Source organism: Cnephaeus nilssonii, assembly GCF_951640355.1.
Source record: "Cnephaeus nilssonii genome assembly, chromosome: 21".
Classification (NCBI taxonomy): domain Eukaryota; kingdom Metazoa; phylum Chordata; class Mammalia; order Chiroptera; family Vespertilionidae; genus Cnephaeus; species Cnephaeus nilssonii.
Window position 1 is genome coordinate 13,624,881 of NC_137092.1, and position 20,000 is coordinate 13,644,880.

General features: G+C 40.5%; 2 protein-coding genes and 1 pseudogene across 8 annotated transcripts in view; 2 read left to right on the plus strand and 1 right to left on the minus strand.

The window, feature by feature from the left end:
- Nucleotides 1–4,550, plus strand: part of ARNT (aryl hydrocarbon receptor nuclear translocator) — a 51,215-nt gene extending 46,665 nt beyond the window's left edge. For all 6 annotated transcript variants that reach the window (XM_079760631.1, XM_079760632.1, XM_079760633.1 and 3 more), the window contains 2 exons: nt 613–779; nt 1,536–4,550. In XM_079760631.1, the coding sequence (XP_079616757.1) occupies nt 613–779; nt 1,536–1,625 (257 nt within the window). In that variant the 3' untranslated portion in view covers nt 1,626–4,550. The remainder of the gene's footprint in view (nt 1–612; nt 780–1,535) is intronic.
- Nucleotides 4,551–4,927: 377 nt separating this feature from the next.
- On the plus strand, nt 4,928–13,275 carry CTSK (cathepsin K). Its single transcript, XM_079760659.1, has 8 exons — nt 4,928–5,059; nt 6,608–6,731; nt 7,195–7,317; nt 7,402–7,557; nt 8,968–9,186; nt 11,313–11,478; nt 11,743–11,848; nt 12,584–13,275. Exons 2-8 carry the CDS (start codon nt 6,609–6,611, stop codon nt 12,681–12,683), a joined length of 993 nt encoding a protein of 330 aa, XP_079616785.1. The 5' UTR covers nt 4,928–5,059; nt 6,608; the 3' UTR covers nt 12,684–13,275.
- A 4,872-nt stretch (nt 13,276–18,147) lies between these two features.
- LOC307093011 lies at nt 18,148–19,879 on the minus strand (annotated as a pseudogene). The gene has a single exon. The product of its transcript is annotated as an uncharacterized misc_RNA (transcript).
- Between the last annotated feature and the right edge of the window lie 121 nt (nt 19,880–20,000).

Below are 20,000 nucleotides of genomic sequence, written 5' to 3' on the forward strand. Positions count from 1 at the left end.
ATCTCTCCCTGTCCCTTCCTCTCTGAAATCAATAAAAATAAACCCTACATAATAAAAGGCTAATATGCAAATTGACCAAACGGTGGAACAACCAGTCGCTATGATGCACATTGACCACCAGGGGGCAGACGCTCAATGCAGGAGCTGTCCCCTGGTGGTCAGTGAAGCCGGGTTCACGGGTACCGTCATTCGGACATCCCCCAAGGCTCCCAGAACTGCCAGAGGGCGCAGGCCAGGCTGAGGGGACACACAAACACCACACACAACCACCACCACCACCACCACCCCTCCCCCTCCCCCCAGTGCACGAATTTTGTACACCAGGCCTTTTGTAAATAAAATCTACCCACATGAAAAAGATCTATAACAAAAAACATGTAAAATATTATTAATTAAATATGCAAATTTATTCTAAAATGAGCAAAGGACTCTTTGGAACAGCTTCTTAGAGAAGAAAAATAAATTGGGTTGGGTTTTTAAATAGAAGAGGCATTGATTGGCAGAAAGAAAGGCAAGAGGTTTCTAGGTAAAATTAATGACTTGCATGTAGTTATGTGCTAGATTTTCCTCTCCAATGGAATTAGTAGATTGAAGTTTATTCTTCCTCGCTAGCTCCTGAGACTGGACAGACTGCAGGACAATTCCAGACACGGACAGCAGAGGGTGTGGGAGTCTGGCCACAGTGGCAGGGCCAGCAGCCTCATCATCGTTCAGGTTCTAATGAGCAACATGTTCAACAGCCATCAGCACCGCAACCTGGCCAGCCTGAAGTCTTCCAGGTAAGAGGATGAAAAGGCTTTAGAAAATCAGAAATTGGAGAGAAAGGGTAACAGAGGAGAGACAGAGAAGGAAGCATGCATGTATTAGGGTGTGAGTGGGAGAAGACAGTGGGGACATGTAGGGATAATTGTCATTAATAGGAAAGATTATGAATTTAGTTTGATGCACAGCCTTTAACCAGACCATAGTTAGTGATGTGTAGCACCATGCAAAGATGTCAAAGAAAGTAATTATAGCCCATTCAAGGAGAACCACATCCCCACTTCACAAAATCTTGAGTATAAACATACTGATTATAGTTATAAAGGTCTGTTTACCTAGTCCTGAGGGGACTGCAAGACTGAGTGGAGTAATCTTAGTCAGGACAAAGGAAGAGCTAGTTTAAAACACAGGTTGAAAGAAGGCAAAACAGATTTTGGTAGAAAACAAAGAGGATAAGAGATTCTCCATAATATATCTATGGGGGAGGAGGTGGTATATGAAATGTGACAAGCAGATTTTTCCACTTTTGAAAATACTGAGTACTGGAAAAGAGGGAAATGTGTGTGGAACTATAGGGGGAAGACAGAGACGGGACTAGGACGAAAGTTCGTCATCTAAAGGAGTCAGAGTTGCTGAGACTGAGGAAAGCTAAGAGAACTCAGCACAGCAGAAACTCTGGGGACAGGAATGGTGGTTCAGGGGATTGTTGGGAAGGGAGCTTAATAAATGTAAGGGATCAAGGTGTGTGACCCAACTTACTTTTCTCTTATTAGGAGATGCTGTCCATGTTGGGAGACCAGGGCAACAGCTACAACAATGAAGAATTTCCTGATCTAACTATGTTTCCCTCCTTTTCAGAATAGAACTATTGGGGTGAGGATAAAGGGGTGGGGGAGAAAAATTACCATTTGTTTTTAAAAAACAAATCTTTCTGTAAACAGAATAAAAGTTCCTCTCCCTTCCCTTCCCTCACCCCTATTGTGTACCCCCTTTCACTTCCGGCCTTTCCCTTGCCCTCCTGCCTCTCTGACATAATTTATAGATGAGATGGAGTAAATCCTCAAGGTTTTGTGGACCGTTTGAAAAATTGAGGCTGGGTGAAGTTAAAAATGCCTTGCCTTACGTCTCCTGACCAGCAATTTGTACAGAGGTGATTTCTGCTAGGGTCAAGGGATAGATTAGAGAACCTGGTGTCCACTATTTGCCTTGTACTGTGGCTTGTTTTTGGAAAGAAATTCTGAATAAGGCGGGGGAGAGGAGAAATGTCCTCATATTTGAGGACCATGAAACATGGTAGGTATATATAGGGCTTTAGGAAGTGAGAATATGTTCTTTCTGCTGCCTGTGAGCAGTTCCTCTGGAAAGAAATGTGAGGAAATGAGAGAGAAGAGAGAGAGAGAGAGAGAGAGAGAGAGAGAGAGAGAGAGAGTGTGTGTGTGTGTGTGTGTGTGTACACATGTATTTCTTTGTGTATTTCTTTCTCCCTATTAGGGAGTTATGCAAAATTTGTCCCAGATTTTATCTTTGTCTTTCTCTGTGTTTTTCAAAGAGTCCTAAGGAGTTAAATCTTCCAGATATTTTCTACTTAGTATTGCAGCCAAAGAGTATTTAAATAAATGTCTTTGCTGTACTTACATCTGTGCCCAGCCAATATGCAACTCTAAGCAGATATATAACATTTTCTGTTGATATGGTTGGTCTATCATCAGACATATTTAGTGATAAAACTGGGTCGTTCCTGCTTTTGGTGCTCTCACCTTATATGGAAGATGTGCAAACATTACAGAAATAGGCTGGCAGGATAAAACTTTCAGAAACGCCATACTTGGCCATAAGGATAATGCTGCATTTTTGTCAGAATTACATATATGTGTTCCATGGAGGTTATTTCTGCATGGAAACTCAACTTCTTGGATTAGTAGTCCCAGTGAAAACCCTCACTGGTGCAGTTTGAACCAAATACTAGCCTTCTTGCAAAGTAGCCTCTCATCCCATTCTCACAGTATCCAGTCTGGCAAGAAACTGAGATTTAGGTCTTTTCTGACCTATAACTCTTTCCTCTTTACTCCCTCTCAGTCTTGAGATTGGATTTTGCTTTGTAGTGCAAAATAAATAAATCCATGTGATAGATGGGGCCTGGACTCCCATCCCAACAGGGTCACTTAGTAATTAATTAACTATAGCCATATAAATGTGGATACAGGTTACTATTATCACTCTTTACCTTCCTCAGGTAACAGTCATGTGTATCAGCCTTTTTTTTTTAATTGGCTTAGGCCAGTATTGTAAGTGAAAGACTGAATTAATAAGAAGACATTTTAAATGTAGCCATAGGGGACTGAGGAGCACGGATGGCCTTGGAGAGGCTCAGAGAATGTCATTACGGGGTTTCCCTCCCTTTTGTCTCCAGTCTGGTGCCAGGTATTGGAGTGGAAAAGGAGACAGTTTATTTTTTTATTCTATGTGCACACATACAGTATACATATATATTTATATCACAATTTAAGAAACCAAAACGTTGAGTTTCCAATAAAGTCCTTGTTTTTTAATAATCGCCTGTTTTTAAATGTGATCAAGACTATAATATTGTATAGTTATTATAGGGCTTTGGGGGAGGGGTGGGGAAGGGAGGGAGAAGATGCTCTGGGGGTTTTGTTTCTGCTTTTCCTTCAGGGTTTTATTTTTGGTTGTTTTTCTCTTGTTGGCCATTTCTGTACTGCTGGCATCTGTGCTGAGCCTTACAGTGGCAAAAATAATGACATGTAGCAAGTATTTTAAAACAAAATATTTTTCCTTTTGTAAACTTTGTGTTGTGTCATCTTGATTGCGGCTTTATTATTCCTTTGCAGCTCATAAACAACAGACTCCCACAAATAGTTGAATCCATAGCTTTAGTTCCAAATATACAAAAACATAAAGCACAATGTGTCTATAATTTCAGAAATGGGAAATCATAGGGCTCTGATCACTCAGTATTCCTTGGTTGTCCTCCTGATCCTGACTCATTCTGAGTGAAGTTAGGGACATCTGACCGTGGGGTGGGGTTGGGGAATGCCAAAGTCCTGTGAGAGGGGAGAATTGGGACTGGAGACGAGTTGGGCACATCTGGATTTCTTCTCCCAGCATCTCCCCCTCTTCTGGATGAAAAGGAGTTAGGGGCAGGGAAATTTAAACTATTCAGGTCTGGACCTGGTTTCCCTCTAGGTTCATTAGCAAATCTTAAAACGCATAGGCATAAGCCTGTGTTCTTGAGAGTCTATGTAATCTACCAGACACTGAATCTAGATCCCATGTATTATCCTTTCTGTTCCAAGGACCCTCTTTCCTCTTCCCCCACATCCGTTTATGGAAGAATATGGAGTTTGGGAGTGTAGCTCATGATCTGTCACATGCCTGGATATTGGGGGAAGTATGTGGAGGAGCTCATGACTGGACCTGGTTGGGGATTTTAGTAATTGAGACAGATAATGTTCATCAGGCATCCCACCATCAGAGTTTAGCAACAAATAAGTCACATGGGAGTTTGTCAGTGCCGTGGCATTGATTCATGTGCTGTCATAAATTTCTAAGAATACTGATTTTTGCTACTTTTAGAACTGGTTTCATCTGGATTTTCTGGGCATATCCTTCCTCAGCACAACTGTATTAGGCTGGGAGAGCTGTTCCTGTGCATAGAAGCAGTGACAACAGTTACCCAACAAGCTTATAAAATACAAATGATTTTGAAGCCTATGGCTTCTCTTATATAATCTTCTAGCCTTTAGTTTTTATTCCTTCATCTCAGACACAAATTCAAAAACAAGGTTTAACCTTTTGCACTCGGATGTCGAGTGTGACTCGACACGGTTAGCATTAGAATAAAAGAATCGAGAAAAAAGCAAGTGAGTGCAAAGGTTTAAAGTTGGAGAGATGGGTAGCAGGAAAAGATAATAATCCTCCAATATAATAAAAATGATGGGAGAGATCAGGACTAGGTCCCTCTACTGAGAGAAGATAAGCCCTGACTTGAGTACTGTGTATTGGGTCTATTGTTGTCTGCCCTTGTAAAAGCTCTCCACCCTGGCTCACTCCACTTGCATACAGAAACACTGCAAATTCGATGCCTCCTTCCCTCCTCCCTAATCGCCCTTCTCAGTATTTCTATCTCCGCCTCCCTCCCCTGTCCAAATTTTCCAGCCAACAGCTGGAGCTGACTTCCGCAATTCTGATGGAATAAATCCAGCAATCCTAGGCATCTGCCCACATTATCGACACTTCCCTGCTGAAACGAGCCCAGAGAACAGAATCCCATCAGCAGGTAACATTTTCAACTTCCTAGCTCTTGGTTTTTCATTCCTGCCAGTTCTACATTTTAGGGGTGTTAGGGATGTAGTGACTTGGGGATCAAAATGAACTTTGTAGGCTCTGTGCAAGAAAACAATGATACCCTTCGTAGGTCATTTCCTGGCCAAATAAAATCTGCCTGGAAATCTTTAGGATTACTTCTAAGACTGTATGTATACATGGTTGTTAGTAAAAGCAAAAATATAGGAATCCTTTACCCATGCTTCACTTAGAATAGCCTCTGGGGTTTTCTGTTTTGGCCAAAGGGACCAAAAGGGTTAACATAGCGGGAAGTGGAGTGGTGCAGGGAGTGGCAGCTCAGTACTTGCTACTCTGAGACATCCCAAAGCCCTTAACACTCCACACATTAAATGTCCTGCTGTATATTTGCCAGTTTGCAAAGATTGCATAAAAATGGACTATAAATTCAAAACTTAATGCAAGCTGTGTGACTTGCTACAGACTGTAAATTGTTCTTAAAATGGAGGACGTAATTAAGCCACTGCAAGGAGTGAAGCTAGAGCAAACTAGGGGAAGCTGTATATTTGGTCATAGAACATTGCTTTACTGTCTTGCATTCTTTTAACAAACTTTGGTTCTGAGGCTATTTGTCTTGTGAGGCAGTCACAGAGGTTTTCGTTGTCAGAAAAATAAAAAAAAAACCCTTCCTGCCCAAAGCAGCTGGTTGAAATTAGGACAGTTTCCTGCCTGAGGAGGGAGCAGGAAGAGAAAGAAGAAATGCTTACGACTAAGGAGACAGTAAAATATTCTCTCATAGTTAGCGAATAGGAAATACTGTCAACTTTTCCTTTGTCCTCTCCTGGCAAGGTCTGGAAAAATATCAGAACTTAGGCACAGAAAAGAAGAAGGCCTTAAAGAAATGACCAGGAAGCAAAATGTAACGGGCAGTCTTCCCTTTTTTGTATCATTCAACCACCATCATACACCCTGCGCTTATCTATGTAACCTTGTCCATCTTTTCCAAGCCTGCTGGGGATATGGGAGGAGACGGGTGCTGAGCCCATGCTGATAGTCCATTTTCTACCCGGTTTAGGTTGTCAGTGCAAGTTGTGTGTGTGTGTGTGTGTGTGTGTGTGTGTGTGTGTGTGTGTGTGTGTATGGAATCTCCCTAGGTCAAAATACTTAGCACCAGAAGTATCTGCATGCACCCCATCCAAACCCAGACTCCTCCCGACTATCAGGTTTATCACATGGAAATCACCTTCAGTTGTTTTTCTATCTTCATGAAGCCCAATTTTCCTTTGCCTCATAGTCGATAGGAAGAGGTTCTCAACTTCAGGCTCATCAACACCCCAGAATTATTGTGTGTGCATGCATTTTTTTCTGGTTCGAGGGATTATATAGTGGCTTGCAAATTTTTATTAGCTTCTGAAAGGAGTCTGTGACTGCCAAAGGTTGAGAACCACCTGTCTGGGAAGATGGCTCCAGGTATTTCCTCCTAAGCCAGGCTAGGACTTCCTTGGCAAATAGAAGAGTTGCCCCTAATTATCCCATTCCTCAGGATGTGGGAGCTCAAGGTTCTACTGCTGCTGCCCATGGTGAGCTTTGCTCTATACCCTGAGGAGATACTGGACACCCAATGGGAGCTATGGAAGAAGACCTACAAGAAGCAGTATAACAGCAAGGTGCCCGGGGACCTGGAGGGGAGCATGATGGGAGGGCTAAGTGGGACTTCCAGTGCAGGTTCCAGACTCCTATCCAATACTTGAACCACTCCAACCAAGCAAACCTGCCTTGTTCCCCAGCTGTTAACATAGAGTTTTTATTCCTACTCCTCAAGTCACCATCAAGTCCTATCCTTACTCTTCTTTATATTTTTCTTTTGGGAAGACTTCTCAGATTAATGCTGTTAATCCATAAGCAACTTTTCTGTACATCTCTCCAGATCTTTGCATTCTATTATTTGAATATGCTTATATGTTTCTTCTTGCATGTTCTTAATAATTCCATGATCATTTCCCAAACTAGATTGTATACTCTCAATTATTGTAAGTTTTTATCTTTTCTCCTAAATACCTCCATAATATTGCATATGTAACTTTGCACACAGAACCCAGTCTATGCCAGTACTGACGATGCTCTATTTAGGTGGATGAAATCTCTCGGCGTTTAATTTGGGAAAAAAACCTGAAGCATATTTCCATCCATAATCTTGAGGCCTCTCTTGGTGTCCATACATATGAACTGGCAATGAACCACTTGGGGGACATGGTGAGTGAACCTCAGCTCTTGTCCTACCTGTCCTGTTTGCCTTAGTTTCCTGATTATGCCTGGCCTCTCTCTTCTTTGTCCCAGACCAGTGAAGAGGTGGTTCAGAAGATGACTGGACTCAGAGTACCTCCATCCCATTCTCGCAGCAATGACACCCTCTATATCCCAGACTGGGAAGGCAAAGCCCCAGACTCCATTGATTATCGAAAGAAGGGATATGTTACTCCTGTCAAAAATCAGGTACCCTCCTGTCTCCTGGGAATGGGTATGTAAGCTGGCATGACCTCTTCCTTTTGCTGTTTCTTTGTTCTTAAGATACGAGGGCATTAGGAAGGGGGTGAGGAATTAAGGTTACCTCTCCCCGTGCTAATAGCCTATTCCATCATTTAACTCATCTATTTTTGAACTTTTAGGTTTTTCTGTTAATCCTCAACTGAGGATATTTTTTCCATTGATTTTTAGAAAGAGTAGAAGCGGGGGAAGAGAGGAGGAAAGAAAGAAGATGATGTGAGAGAGACATCAATTGGTTACCTCCCTCACAATGCCCCAACCCCCAACCCAGGCAGGGGATCAAACCTGCAATCCAGATACATGCCCTTGACCAGGAATCGAACCCTCAACCCTTTGGTGTGCAGGCCAACTCTAACCATTGAGCAACACTGGACAGGGCTTTAGGTTGTTTCTGCGTTTTCCTTTTTTCAAATAGTGTAAGCACCTTGTGCATATATTTTTGTATCCATATACAAATATTCATGCAAAATAAATCCTCTAATTAAAATGAATAGATCCTTTCCAAAAAGGTTTTACTATCTTACATTCTTATCAGCACGAGAATGCCAGTTTTCCCACAACCTTAACAATGTTGATTGTATGTGTCAACCAGATGAACAACTGATTTAATATTCATTCAACGAATACATTTTTTTTCCAGAACTTAACCAGATATGTGCTAGGCAGTAGAGATTCAAGATAACTAAGACACACCTGTGTCCTCAAGAAATCCTCCATCTTAAAAAATAGAAAGAAAGCCCTGGCCAGTGTGGCTCAGTTGGTTGGAGTGTCATCCCATGCACTGAAAGCTCACAGGTTTGATTACCAGTCAGGGCGCATGCGTAGGTTGCTTGCAGGCTTAATCCTCTATTGGGGCGTATGGAAGGCAGCCAATGGATGTTTCTCACATCGATGTTTCTCTCCCTCTCCCTTCTTCTCTCTCTAGAATCAATGAAAAACATATCCTTAGGTAAGGACCAAAAAATAATAATAAAAATATAAAAAAGAAAAATCTACCACCTATCTTAAGAAACACTAATGATAGCTAGCACTTTTATTATCCACATTTTACCGATAAGGAAACTGAGGGAAAAAGAGGTTTAGTAACTTAACTCAAGGTTACATATCTAAGAGGTTACAAAGTCAGTACTCTGCTATACTACAGCTAATGGAACAATAGTAACAAAAGTTATCAATAGCAATAATAGCAATAGAACAGTGCAACAAATGTTAAATGAAGGGAAATAGGAAGCTTTCACAGCAAAGGGGACATGTGTGCTGGAATTTATAAAATCTATGGAATTTCATCAGGCAGGTAGAGGTGAAAAAACAAAAAGCGTGAATAACAATGACTGATAGTTTCTCTGTTATGCCTCTCAGGGTCAGTGTGGTTCCTGTTGGGCTTTTAGCTCTGTGGGTGCCCTGGAGGGTCAACTCATGAAGAAAACTGGTAAACTCTTAAATCTTAGTCCCCAAAACCTGGTGGATTGTGTGTCTGAGAATGATGGCTGCGGAGGGGGCTACATGACCAATGCCTTCCAGTATGTGCAAAAGAACCGGGGCATTGACTCCGAAGACGCCTACCCGTATGTGGGACAGGTGAGACCATCCCACATAGCTCTGTAATGGATCCTCCTGCCCCGGCATGATATTTTGTACTAGAAACAATTCCAGAAATCTTGTTTTCGGTTACCTTATTCTGCTTTCTTACTGGGAAAATAGTCCACTGAGGCCAAGAAGATTCCCACACTCTGGGAGAATTTGGGGAGCTTAGGCTACCATAGATCCCATCTGCCTCTGTGCCCTGGGGGAGTGGGGAGAAACCGGGGATAGGCTATTGCATAGATCTCTGAGAAGGTCTCTATAACCCTCTGTTCAACGCCCACTCCCATCACAAATCTAATTTCATGAATCATGTGGCTTTATTTTGTATGATCTCAGTGTGGGTTCTGGGAACATTTAAGCAAATTATGTAAGTTAACATGTATAAAATGAGAGAGAAAACAAGTTGCTTCATATTTGTTGTAATTTTAGAGGTCAACTCACTTCCTCCTATAAGCCTCTTTAGCAATAGAAAGCAGATCTTTCTTATCTAAAATGAAGAAATTCTGAGGGCTTTTTATAGACATGGGGTTGATAATATAATATGGGGCCTTTGCAACAGGAGCCTTTGGAGAAGGGATAACCAGTTTTAGTAATGAAAATGATGGCTACTATGTGCTAAGCCATGTGCTTGGTGCATTTTCTCATGTAATCTTAACAGCCCTGTAAGGTAGATGTATCCTCACTTTGTAAGAGGAAATTGGCACGAGGTAAAACAGCATATTCAAATTCATACCACTAGTTTTGTAGCAGAGCCAGCATTTATCTCCCAGATCTGTTTATCTGCTGCAAACATTGCCAGGCACGTCTTCTACGCATATATGCAAGAATTATCTAAGTCTTAAGTTATTTAACTTTGCTAGATAGATAATATCAAATATTTTATCAAAGTATTTGGAAAATTTATATTCCCACATTCAGTGTATAAGAAATCCCATTGATTTACATCTTTTTAAAAAACTTATTTTTCAATGACAATTAACATTCAGTCTTGATGTGGCTTCTTTATGTCCTTAGTTGCAGGAGTTCTGTTTATCTAGTCTTCAGGTGATTCTCAAGGGTGGTTGTTCTATGACTTAGTTGGAATTTTGATGTGGTCGTGGGAAGAGGTGAGCACAGTGTCTACTGACTCCGCCATCTTGACGGAAAGTCTCACATGTTCATCAGTGTGTTTATGTGGCCATCTGCATTTCTTCTTCAGTGCATTGAATGTTTATATCTTTTGCCCATTTTAATTTGGTTATTTTTCTCTTTCTTACTGATTTTTAGGGATTTAAAAAAGATATTTGGATACTAATATGTGTATTATAGGTTGATGTTTGTCTTTTCACTCTTAATTTTAGTGTAGTAAAATTATTAATTTTTTCCTTTGTAGTTTGTTCCTTTAAAAATTCAATAACAATGAGTTTATTAATTAATGTTTAGTCATCTGAAATGATGTCTGCTGCAATAAAATGCTCAAAAAACAAACAAACCCTTATCTAAATATTAACAATAATGGTAGCCCTCCCAAGCTCCCACAAACTATAGGGCCAGAAGATGAAACGTGCTTTTAAAAAAATCTTATTTCAGAAATCTTTACACTTAGGTAATAAAAAATTCTTTCTTTACCTGTTTTTTAGGTTTTATAGTGTTTGCTTCCATATTTATATTTTAAAACCACTTGAAACTGATTTTTGTGTATGGTGCAAGGTAGTCACTTTTTCACAGTGCTCTAAAATGGCAGAGAGAGAACACACCTCTCTAGAGATTGGTCACTGCCCCTGTTAGTTCACTAACATCATTAAAACGTTGGTAGAGCCCTGACTGGATTGGCTCAGTGGATAGAGCGTCGGCCTGCGGACTCAAGGGTCCCAGGTTCGATTCCGGTCAAGGGCATGTACCTTGGTTGCAGGCACTTCCCCAGTAGGGGGTGTGCAGGAGGCAGCTGATCGACATTTCTCTCTCATTGATGTTTCTAACTCTCTATCCCATTCTCTTCCTTTCTGTAAAAAAATCAATGAAATATATTAAACAATTAAAAAAAAAAACATTGGTAGAGTTTCTCACTCACCAATTCATTGCCTGTTGCTTTGTCCTACTCCTTTTTCAACTTTTTTTTTTTTATTTTTATTCCGCTGCAGGATGAAAGTTGTATGTACAATCCAACAGGGAAGGCAGCTAAGTGCAGAGGGTACAAAGAGATCCCTGAGGGGAACGAGAAAGCCCTGAAGAGGGCAGTGGCCCGAGTGGGACCCATCTCAGTGGCCATTGATGCAAGCCTGAGCTCCTTTCAGTTTTATAGCAAAGGTAAGGAGCTGCTCCAATGGAGCACAGTCAGCTTATGATGTGGGCTTGGCAGCTTCTCAGAGGGCACTGAGCCTTTTCAGTACTTCGTTTCCATATTCAGACTGAGTCTGCCAGAGAGAAACTAACAGCTGCCATGGCACAGAGCATCTCTGATGTAAGCCCTTCTGATTGGGATGGAGTCTACAAAGGGTCACCAAGAGTGGAAGACCCCACAGGGCGCCCCTGGGAATACAGAAAGCTTTACCTTGATTGATTGTTTCCTAGGTGTGTATTACGATGAAAACTGCAACAGTGATAATCTGAACCATGCAGTTTTGGCAGTGGGATATGGGATCCAGAAGGGGAAAAAGCACTGGATAATTAAAAACAGGTAATGAGGGGAACACTACGTTTGTCAGTCAATCACTCTCCCTCTCCCCTCCCCGCCCTCCAGTCTTCCATTCTCTCCACTTATTTCCTTAGCAACCTCATCCATTCTCATAGCTTCATTTATTTTTCCTATGGTTTTTATTCCCAAACTAAAATCACTAACTTCAGCCTCTCTTCCTTCTTTCTTATGCTCTAGACTCATGTTTTCAAGATTACTCTTCCTAAAGCACAAATCAGATTACATCACTCTCCCAATCAGAAACCTTCAGTGTCTCCTCCACTATGATGGACCACCGAGTCCAAGTCTTTATTTAGCCTGGCAGTAAAAATAACTCAACTTGATCTCGAGCTACCTCACCAGACATACTTCTCATCACACCCTGTCAGGCACCCTATTTTTCAGTCATAAGACTGTAACACATGTCCCATGCTTTCCTGCCTGTTACTCATTGCACACTCCTCCACTAGCATCCCATTTCAACAGGCCCCAACTCTATCCAGCCTTTGGGCTCAGCTCAAATGCTACCTCTTACATTGTCTTTTTGTTCCTCTTGACCAGAAGCAATCTCTCCTCTCTTTAAGACCTATAGTATTAGGCCTTCCATTTCTTGACTTTAAACTTTTTAAAGATAAAAACTGTCTTATTTATTTTGTATGCCATTAGTTCCTAGCGCAATACTTAGTGTTTTAATGTATAAATGAGGGTACTAAGTATTTTTCTTCATTGGTCCTACAGCTGGGGAGAAAACTGGGGAAACAAAGGCTATATCCTCATGGCTCGGAATAAGAACAATGCTTGTGGCATTGCCAACCTGGCCAGCTTCCCCAGGATGTGACTTCAGCCAGCCAACCCTATCCTGCTCGTCCATTCCTTCCATGATGGTGCAGTGAAGTGATGCACTTTGGAAGGGAGTGGTATGCCTTTCTTGAAGCAGATGTAGTAATACAGCGATTGTCCATTCAGGCTCCTCATTCGTTTGTGCTTCAGGCGACACTCCTACTACTTTCCTTCTCTCCACCCAAGGCCTTTATTTTTCACTGTGACCACACGAGGAATTTTCCTAACAGGTGTGCATTCTTAGGCTAAGAGATGTGACCATAGCCTGCCCTGACTGTGTTGTCCTGAGGCTAATGCTGTGCAAACAGTTAGAAGCTAGACATCTTAGGCCAGATTCTCATTCACAGGGCCTAGCTAGCTTTGACCACTCTAGGGGAATAAGGTGATCTGACTTGTCGATCACCACGTTCACTTCTTCTATATCCCAAGGTAGAAAAATCTATGCACCCCAATTCATAAATCTATTTATCAATTTTTGGTACAAGTTAACATGATACAAGAAATGTGTTTTCTTTTTCCTTCTTTGCATTTTTTAAGTAAACCTCGTATTTATCTTGTCTATAACTTAATAAATAGCTATTTGGTAACAACTCATTTTGTGTTGGATACTGTCCTAGGTGCTGGAGACAAAAAGGTGAATAAAACATATTCTTATACTTGATGTGCTCATAGTTTGTCTGAAGAGATCATAACATAAATAATTCATCTTAATTTATGTATTTGTTCATTCCTTCAACCAACTTCTATTAAGTGCTCTGTACTAAGAACTGTACTAAATTTCAGGAATTAAATGGATCTAATGAGATTTCAATATTTAATTCCATTTTAGGGGGACCAGATTAAGTGGCACATAATACTTGGGCCTTGAAAAATACCTTAGGGCCCTCTCAAGTTCTAGAACCTAAACTTATGCTGTCACCAGGAGAGGAAATTTAAACTTTTAAAAAAATACATTTATTTATTTTTACTTTTTTCTTTATTGTTGAAAGTATAACAGTTGTCCCCTTTGTTTGTTTATGGGTTTTTTTTCCATTGACCCCTTCCACCCTCCATCCGCCCCTCCCAGGCCTTCACCACTCTATTGGAAACTTTTTTTTTCCATTGGAAACTCTTTATAATGGTTTCCAAGCAGTATTAATTCTAAAAGAATTTAGCAGGCTAGTAATAAATCTGCATAACTGATTTTACCGTTTTTCACAAAATCCTCATTCTTACCACTAGAAAGAATTCACATTTAGAAAATGCTAACCATATGTCAGGCAGTATTTAATTTTATTCTATGCAAAATCATTTATTTTTATATGTAAATATTTATTATGTGGTATGCAGTGTATTTAAAGGCATGATGATGAAATATATTAGTAAGACACAGCCCAAACTTCAAGAATATTATAGACCAGTGATAGACATACAATTAATAATACCAACCATAATGAAATAAATACTAATTATGCAAGTTTGGAAATGAGTCATTCATTCTTAATGGGGACTTTAGATGAGGTTTCATTGAGAACAGAGCTTTGGAAGATCTGAATGGGCAGAGAAGATGGATGGGGAGTGGAGTGGGAGGAGAGAAGGCAAATCAGGCCAAAGGTTCTCAGTGAACAAAGTCACTGAGAGAATTGTGTGTGTGAATGGTGAGGGCTGGGGTGTCTCAAGTATAGGATACAAAGACATACATGATAGAGCTGAGGTGAGAAAAGTAGGTTGGAGAAGAATCATGGAAGGCCTTGAATGCCTCCCATGTCCCAGGAAGTATATACGTTATTTTATAGATACACAGGCATTTAGAAGGCATCAGGTATTTTTGAGCAGGAGAGAGACATGATCAGATCTGTATTTTAGCAATATTCCTCTGGCAGTGGTGTAAAGAACAAATAACAGATGAAGAACAAAATGAAGATGCAAGAAAGTAGAGGAAAGTCGACATGTGATGAATACAGCACATACTCTGCTTCTTTTCAAAGAAGGGTCCTTCACAGAAAAATGACTCCTGAACTTTTCTGAAGCTTGTGTATATGTTTGCAGATGGGGTGTTAGGAAAGGCATTCCAGACCCAAAGCATAGCATATTCAAATGTGTAGGCAGGAGAGAGCATGGTCAGCAATAAGCATGTATTTTTTCTGAGCTTTGAAAGGACCAAAGACAAACTTGAGAGATATCAGACTCCCCACCAGGCAAATCTATACAGTTGTGTTATTTTGAGTTGGAACTTTTTCCCTTCTGCCTAAAGAGCATTTTTTTAGAATTTCCTTTTGTATGGACATGTGGGCAACCAATAGACTCTATCCCTATATGTAGTTGGGTTTATTTTTAGTGATATGCTAGGGGAGGAATGGTCACCCTGGTGGCAAAGTCCTACTCTACAATTGTTATTACTAGGCATCCAAGGCTTTTCACCCACATAGAGGGCACATCTCGAGTATCCAGCTTGGGTGAATGGGCAGGCTGTGCCACTGGACCCTATAGGACACCTACTGCCTTAGCCTACTCTATCAAGCCTGGGAGATATAGTAGCTCTACCTAATACATAGAAACAAGTACAGGGAAACTGCCAAAATGAGGAGACAAAGAAAGAGGCCCCAAATGAAAGAACAGAAAAAGCTCCAGAAAAAAATAATTAAACAAAATGGACACTAGTTACCCTGGCCAGTTTTGCTCAATGGTTAGAGTGTCAACCTATAGACCTAAGGGTCATGGATTTGATTCCTGATCGAGGGCATGTACCTTGTTTGCAGGTTCTGTCTCTGGCCCCAGTAGGGTGCGTGCAGGAGGCAACCAATTGATGTGTCTCTCTCATGTCGATGTTTCTCTCTCCCTCTCCTCCCTCTCTCCCACTATTTATTAAAAAAAAAAAAAAGGAAGAAATATCCTCAGGTGAAGATTAAAAAAAAAATGAGGAGAAGCAATCTACTAGATGCAGAGTTCAAAACACTGGTTTTAAGGATATTCAATGAACTTAATGAGAATAAAAATGGACATGAAAATTATAAAAAAGAACCAGTCAGAATTGGAGAATAGACTAATTGAAATGAAGAATAATTTACAGGTAATCCACGGTAGAGTAGATGAAACTGAGAATCAAATCAGCAATTGGAATATAAGGAAGCAAAAAGCACCCAGTCAGAACAGAAAAAAGAAAAAAAAAAGGAGCTTCTGGCACAATTTAAGTGTACCAATATTTGCATTATGGGGATGCTGGAAGGAGAAGAGAAAAATCAAGAAATTGAAACCTATTTGAAAAAATGACAGAAAACTTCCCTAACTTGGTGAAGGAAATTGACATACAAGTACAGGAAGTGCAGAGAATCCAAAACAAGATGAACCCAAAGAGGCCCTCACTGTGACACATCACAATTAAAATTAAATTGTATTAAATTTCCAGTACAAAGTTAATCACTTGGGAAAATTAACAGAGAATTAAACTAGCATCAGTATTATCCTGAAATTCAGAGTCCCTTTTCTTTAAAACTAAATAAGATAGTTCCTTGGAGAGACTAGAAGCAGCTAACTTTTGGGGTGCATGAAGCTAACAGATGATGATTTCAAAACCCGAAGAAGGCGCTATGTTTCCTTATTCTGCTTTCATTTCCTTTTCCCACATTATTCAAATATTTCCTAATCTGTGATGGAAGGGAGTTAGTGCAATGTCGGAGGCCCATAAGACCAGCGTGACTGCAGTAGAGGTTGAAAGTTAAAAATTTGTTCTAAATTGAGTACAGTGAGCAAGGATGAGTCAGATGATCAGGAATGCAACAGCATTTGTGGGAAATGGCATAATAGTAATATGCCTTAGGTGCACAATTTGGCAGTAATATACAGGATGAGATTTCAAGATAGACTGGAATGAAGGCTATTGAAATAATTTAAACCATGTCAGCAAATATTTATTGTCTACTGTATCATTGCACTATATACTGTGGAGGATACAAAGATGGTAAGAAATATATAACTCTAGTACTTAGGGGGCTAACAGGTGGACTTATATGGCAAAGAATAAATAATTGTAATATTAGGTAGACAATTAAGGGTATGATTTCTCTCTCCCCAGAATCTCTGAGTCTGCCACAAGAGTGCCTCAAAGCAATGCAGAAGCTGGAAAAAAAAAGACATCTGGTTGGAAATTTAAAAAAGGTTTTTTGAAAAAAGTATCTTCTGAGATGGGCTATGAAGTTTGAACAGGATTTCAAGAGGCAGAGATGAGGGAAGGAAGTTCCAGACAGTGGGAAAACACTACTTTTAAAACTGGGTTCAATCCCAGGTCAGCAACCAGTTCTGTCCTCTTGAACAAGTTATATAATCTCTCAGAACTTTAATTTCCCTTGTATAAAATGAGGATAAGAATTGTACCTACCTTATAGTGTTATGAAATTTTAATAATAATACACATTCATTGGCATATAATCGGTGTCCAAGATTTGTTAGCTGGGACAGTTAAAATTATAAAATGAGTAAAAAAAAGTGCAGAGGATAAGTGTGGATGTTTTGGGAACATCAAAACTAGTTGCTTTGACTATAAGGTTTATGTGGGTATAGATGGCTTAGTCTGTTTGAGCTGCTGTAACAAAATAACACAAACGGGGTGGTTTATAAACAAAAGACATTTATTTTTCACAATTCTGGAGGTTGGGAAGTCCAAGATCATGACTCTGGCAGATTCAGTTCCTGGTGTGAGCCCCTTCCTGGTTCATAGTTGGCTATCTTTTTGTAGAGGGCCAAGGGGAACTCTTTTATAAGGGCAATAATCCCATTCATGAGGGCTCCACCCTGGGAACCTAACCTCCTAATAAAGGCCCCACATCCAAATACCTTCACATTGGAGATTAGGTTTCAAAATCTGAATGGGGGAGGGTGGAATGTCAAAACCTCAGGCTATGGCAATAGTGAAGAGAAGCTGTAAAGTATAGGGTGATACGTTTTTTTAAAAATTGATTTTATTTTTTTAGAACAGTTTTAGGTTCACAGCAAAATTGAGAAGGTACAGAGACTTCCCATATATCCTTTGTCCCCACACAAGCATAGCCTCCCCCATTATCAACATTCCCCATCAGAGTGGCACATTTGTTAACAAATGATGAACCTACACTGACATATCATAATCACCCAAAGACCATAGTTTACATTAGGATTCACTCTTGGTGTACATTCCAAGTGTTTGGACAGATGTATAAAGATATGTATCTACCATTATAGTATCATACAAAGTAGTTTCACTGCCCTAAAAATCTTTTGTGCTCTGCCTATTCATCCTCCTTCCCCTAACTCCTGCCAACCTGATTTTTTTAGTGTCTCCATAGTTTTGCCTTGTTTTGGACTTTATAGTATGTAGCCTTTTTAGATTGGCTTCTTTCACTTAGTAATGTGAATTTAAGGTTCCTCCAGGTCTTTTCCTGGTTTGACAGCTCATTTCTTTTTAGTGCCAAATAATATTCCATTGCCGAGACCGGTTTGGCTCTGTGGATAGAGCATCCGTCTGCGGACTGGGGGGCCCCGGGTTTGATTCCGGTCAAGGGCATGTACATTGATTGCGGGCACTTCCCCGGTGGGGGGCTTGCAGGAGGCGGCTGGTCGATGTTTCTCTCTCATTGATGTTTCTAGCTTTCTGTCCCTCTCCCTTCCTCTCTGTAAAAAATCAATTAAAAAAAAAAACTTGTAAATTCCTTAAAAAAAAAAATTCCATTATCTGGATGTACCACAGTTTATCCATTCACCCACTGAAAAACATCTTCAGTGTTTCCAAGTTTTGGCAAATATGAATAAATCTGCTATAAATATCTGAGTGCAGATTTTTGTGTGGACATAAGTCCCCCCCCGCCCACTAAAACATGAAAATATTTATGTCATATCTACACAATTTAAGTTTTGGCTATAATAAATGCTGTATCTTTTAAACAAGCTAGAAGGATGAGGAATATTATGTTAAATCTGTACATTCTCTCTGCAGCATTAGCGTGGAAGACTGACGTTTAAATTGGGCATTCGTAGATGTGAATTTCCTGATCATCTCCAATAGACACAAATTTTGAGCCATTTCCATTGTATTTTACTCCCCAGACCTGATCCTGGTAGTCGAAGAAGGTGTGAACACAAGTCTTCGTTCCAGTGTCCCAGACTTTCACACTCTTGTCAGATGAACTGGAAACAAAGTGAGTGTTATTAGGATAGAATACCACATTCAGCACCCAGGATGCGAGGCCACTCAGAGTGCCAGCTACGTTGGTGTGTTAAACATCGTAGATCATGATGTAGCCATCATCTGAAGCAGTGATGAGGAGCTTGGAATCTGGGGAAAAGGTCAAGGAGCGAATGGGCATGGCATGGTCTTCCAGCATGTTTCCCGTTGCAATATCAAAAATATTGATGATACTTCCCATCAGGACTATAGGCAATGCTAAGAATGAATTGTCCAAAGAATATTCCTTTTTCCCACTTTCCACATCAAAAATGTTCACTTTCCCCACTTGAGTTCCTGTGGCCAGATACTGGGAATCAGGAGAAAAGGCCAAAGTCCAGGCATCCACCCATCCTGCATCTATGGACTTCATCTGTTTGCCATACTCCAAGTCCCAGAGACAAATGTGGGCATCGAGAGAACTGGATGCAGTGATGGGCAGCGTGTGGCTGATGTCCACAGACACCATTCCCAGCTGATGTCCCTCCAGACTGCGCTGCAGGTCCAGCCTCTCATCACGCCATTTCCAGACTTTCACCAGGTCATCCAGGGACCCCATGACCACTGTCTCAGAGTTTTCCTTCTTGTTTGTCCCCCAGGCCACTGACTAAGTGACATCATCATGGGCTTGCTCTTGTTTGAAGAGAATACTGTACTTGTTGGTCATTTCCTTAGCCAAGGATGAAGGGCTAAAGGCCATACAGCTCGCCTCACTGCCCCGTCGCATAGCACAGGTGCATGTCTAACCTGGACATACGTTTTTAACTTTTGGACAAATACTAAGGAGCAGAAGATAGCCGATCAATTTCTCTCTCATCACTGATGTTTCTATCTCTCTCCCTCTCCCTTACTCTCTGAAATCAATAAAAAATATATTTAAAAAAAATAGTAGGGAGCTCACAAAATCTCTGGGAAAGTCAGAAAGCCATTCAGGTTTGGAGATCAAGTAACCAGGAACATTTCTTAAACTACACAGGGAGAGGTGCTCAACCTAGGATGCTACTGAACAAAAACACAGTTGACATGAATACTACAACTCATACAGGTAACACTGGGGACCAGATGGCTAGAAAATCTGCTGCTGCTGCTCAGCTCTACCATTGTTTCTCTCTCTCTCTCTTTTTATATTTTTTAAAATTTATT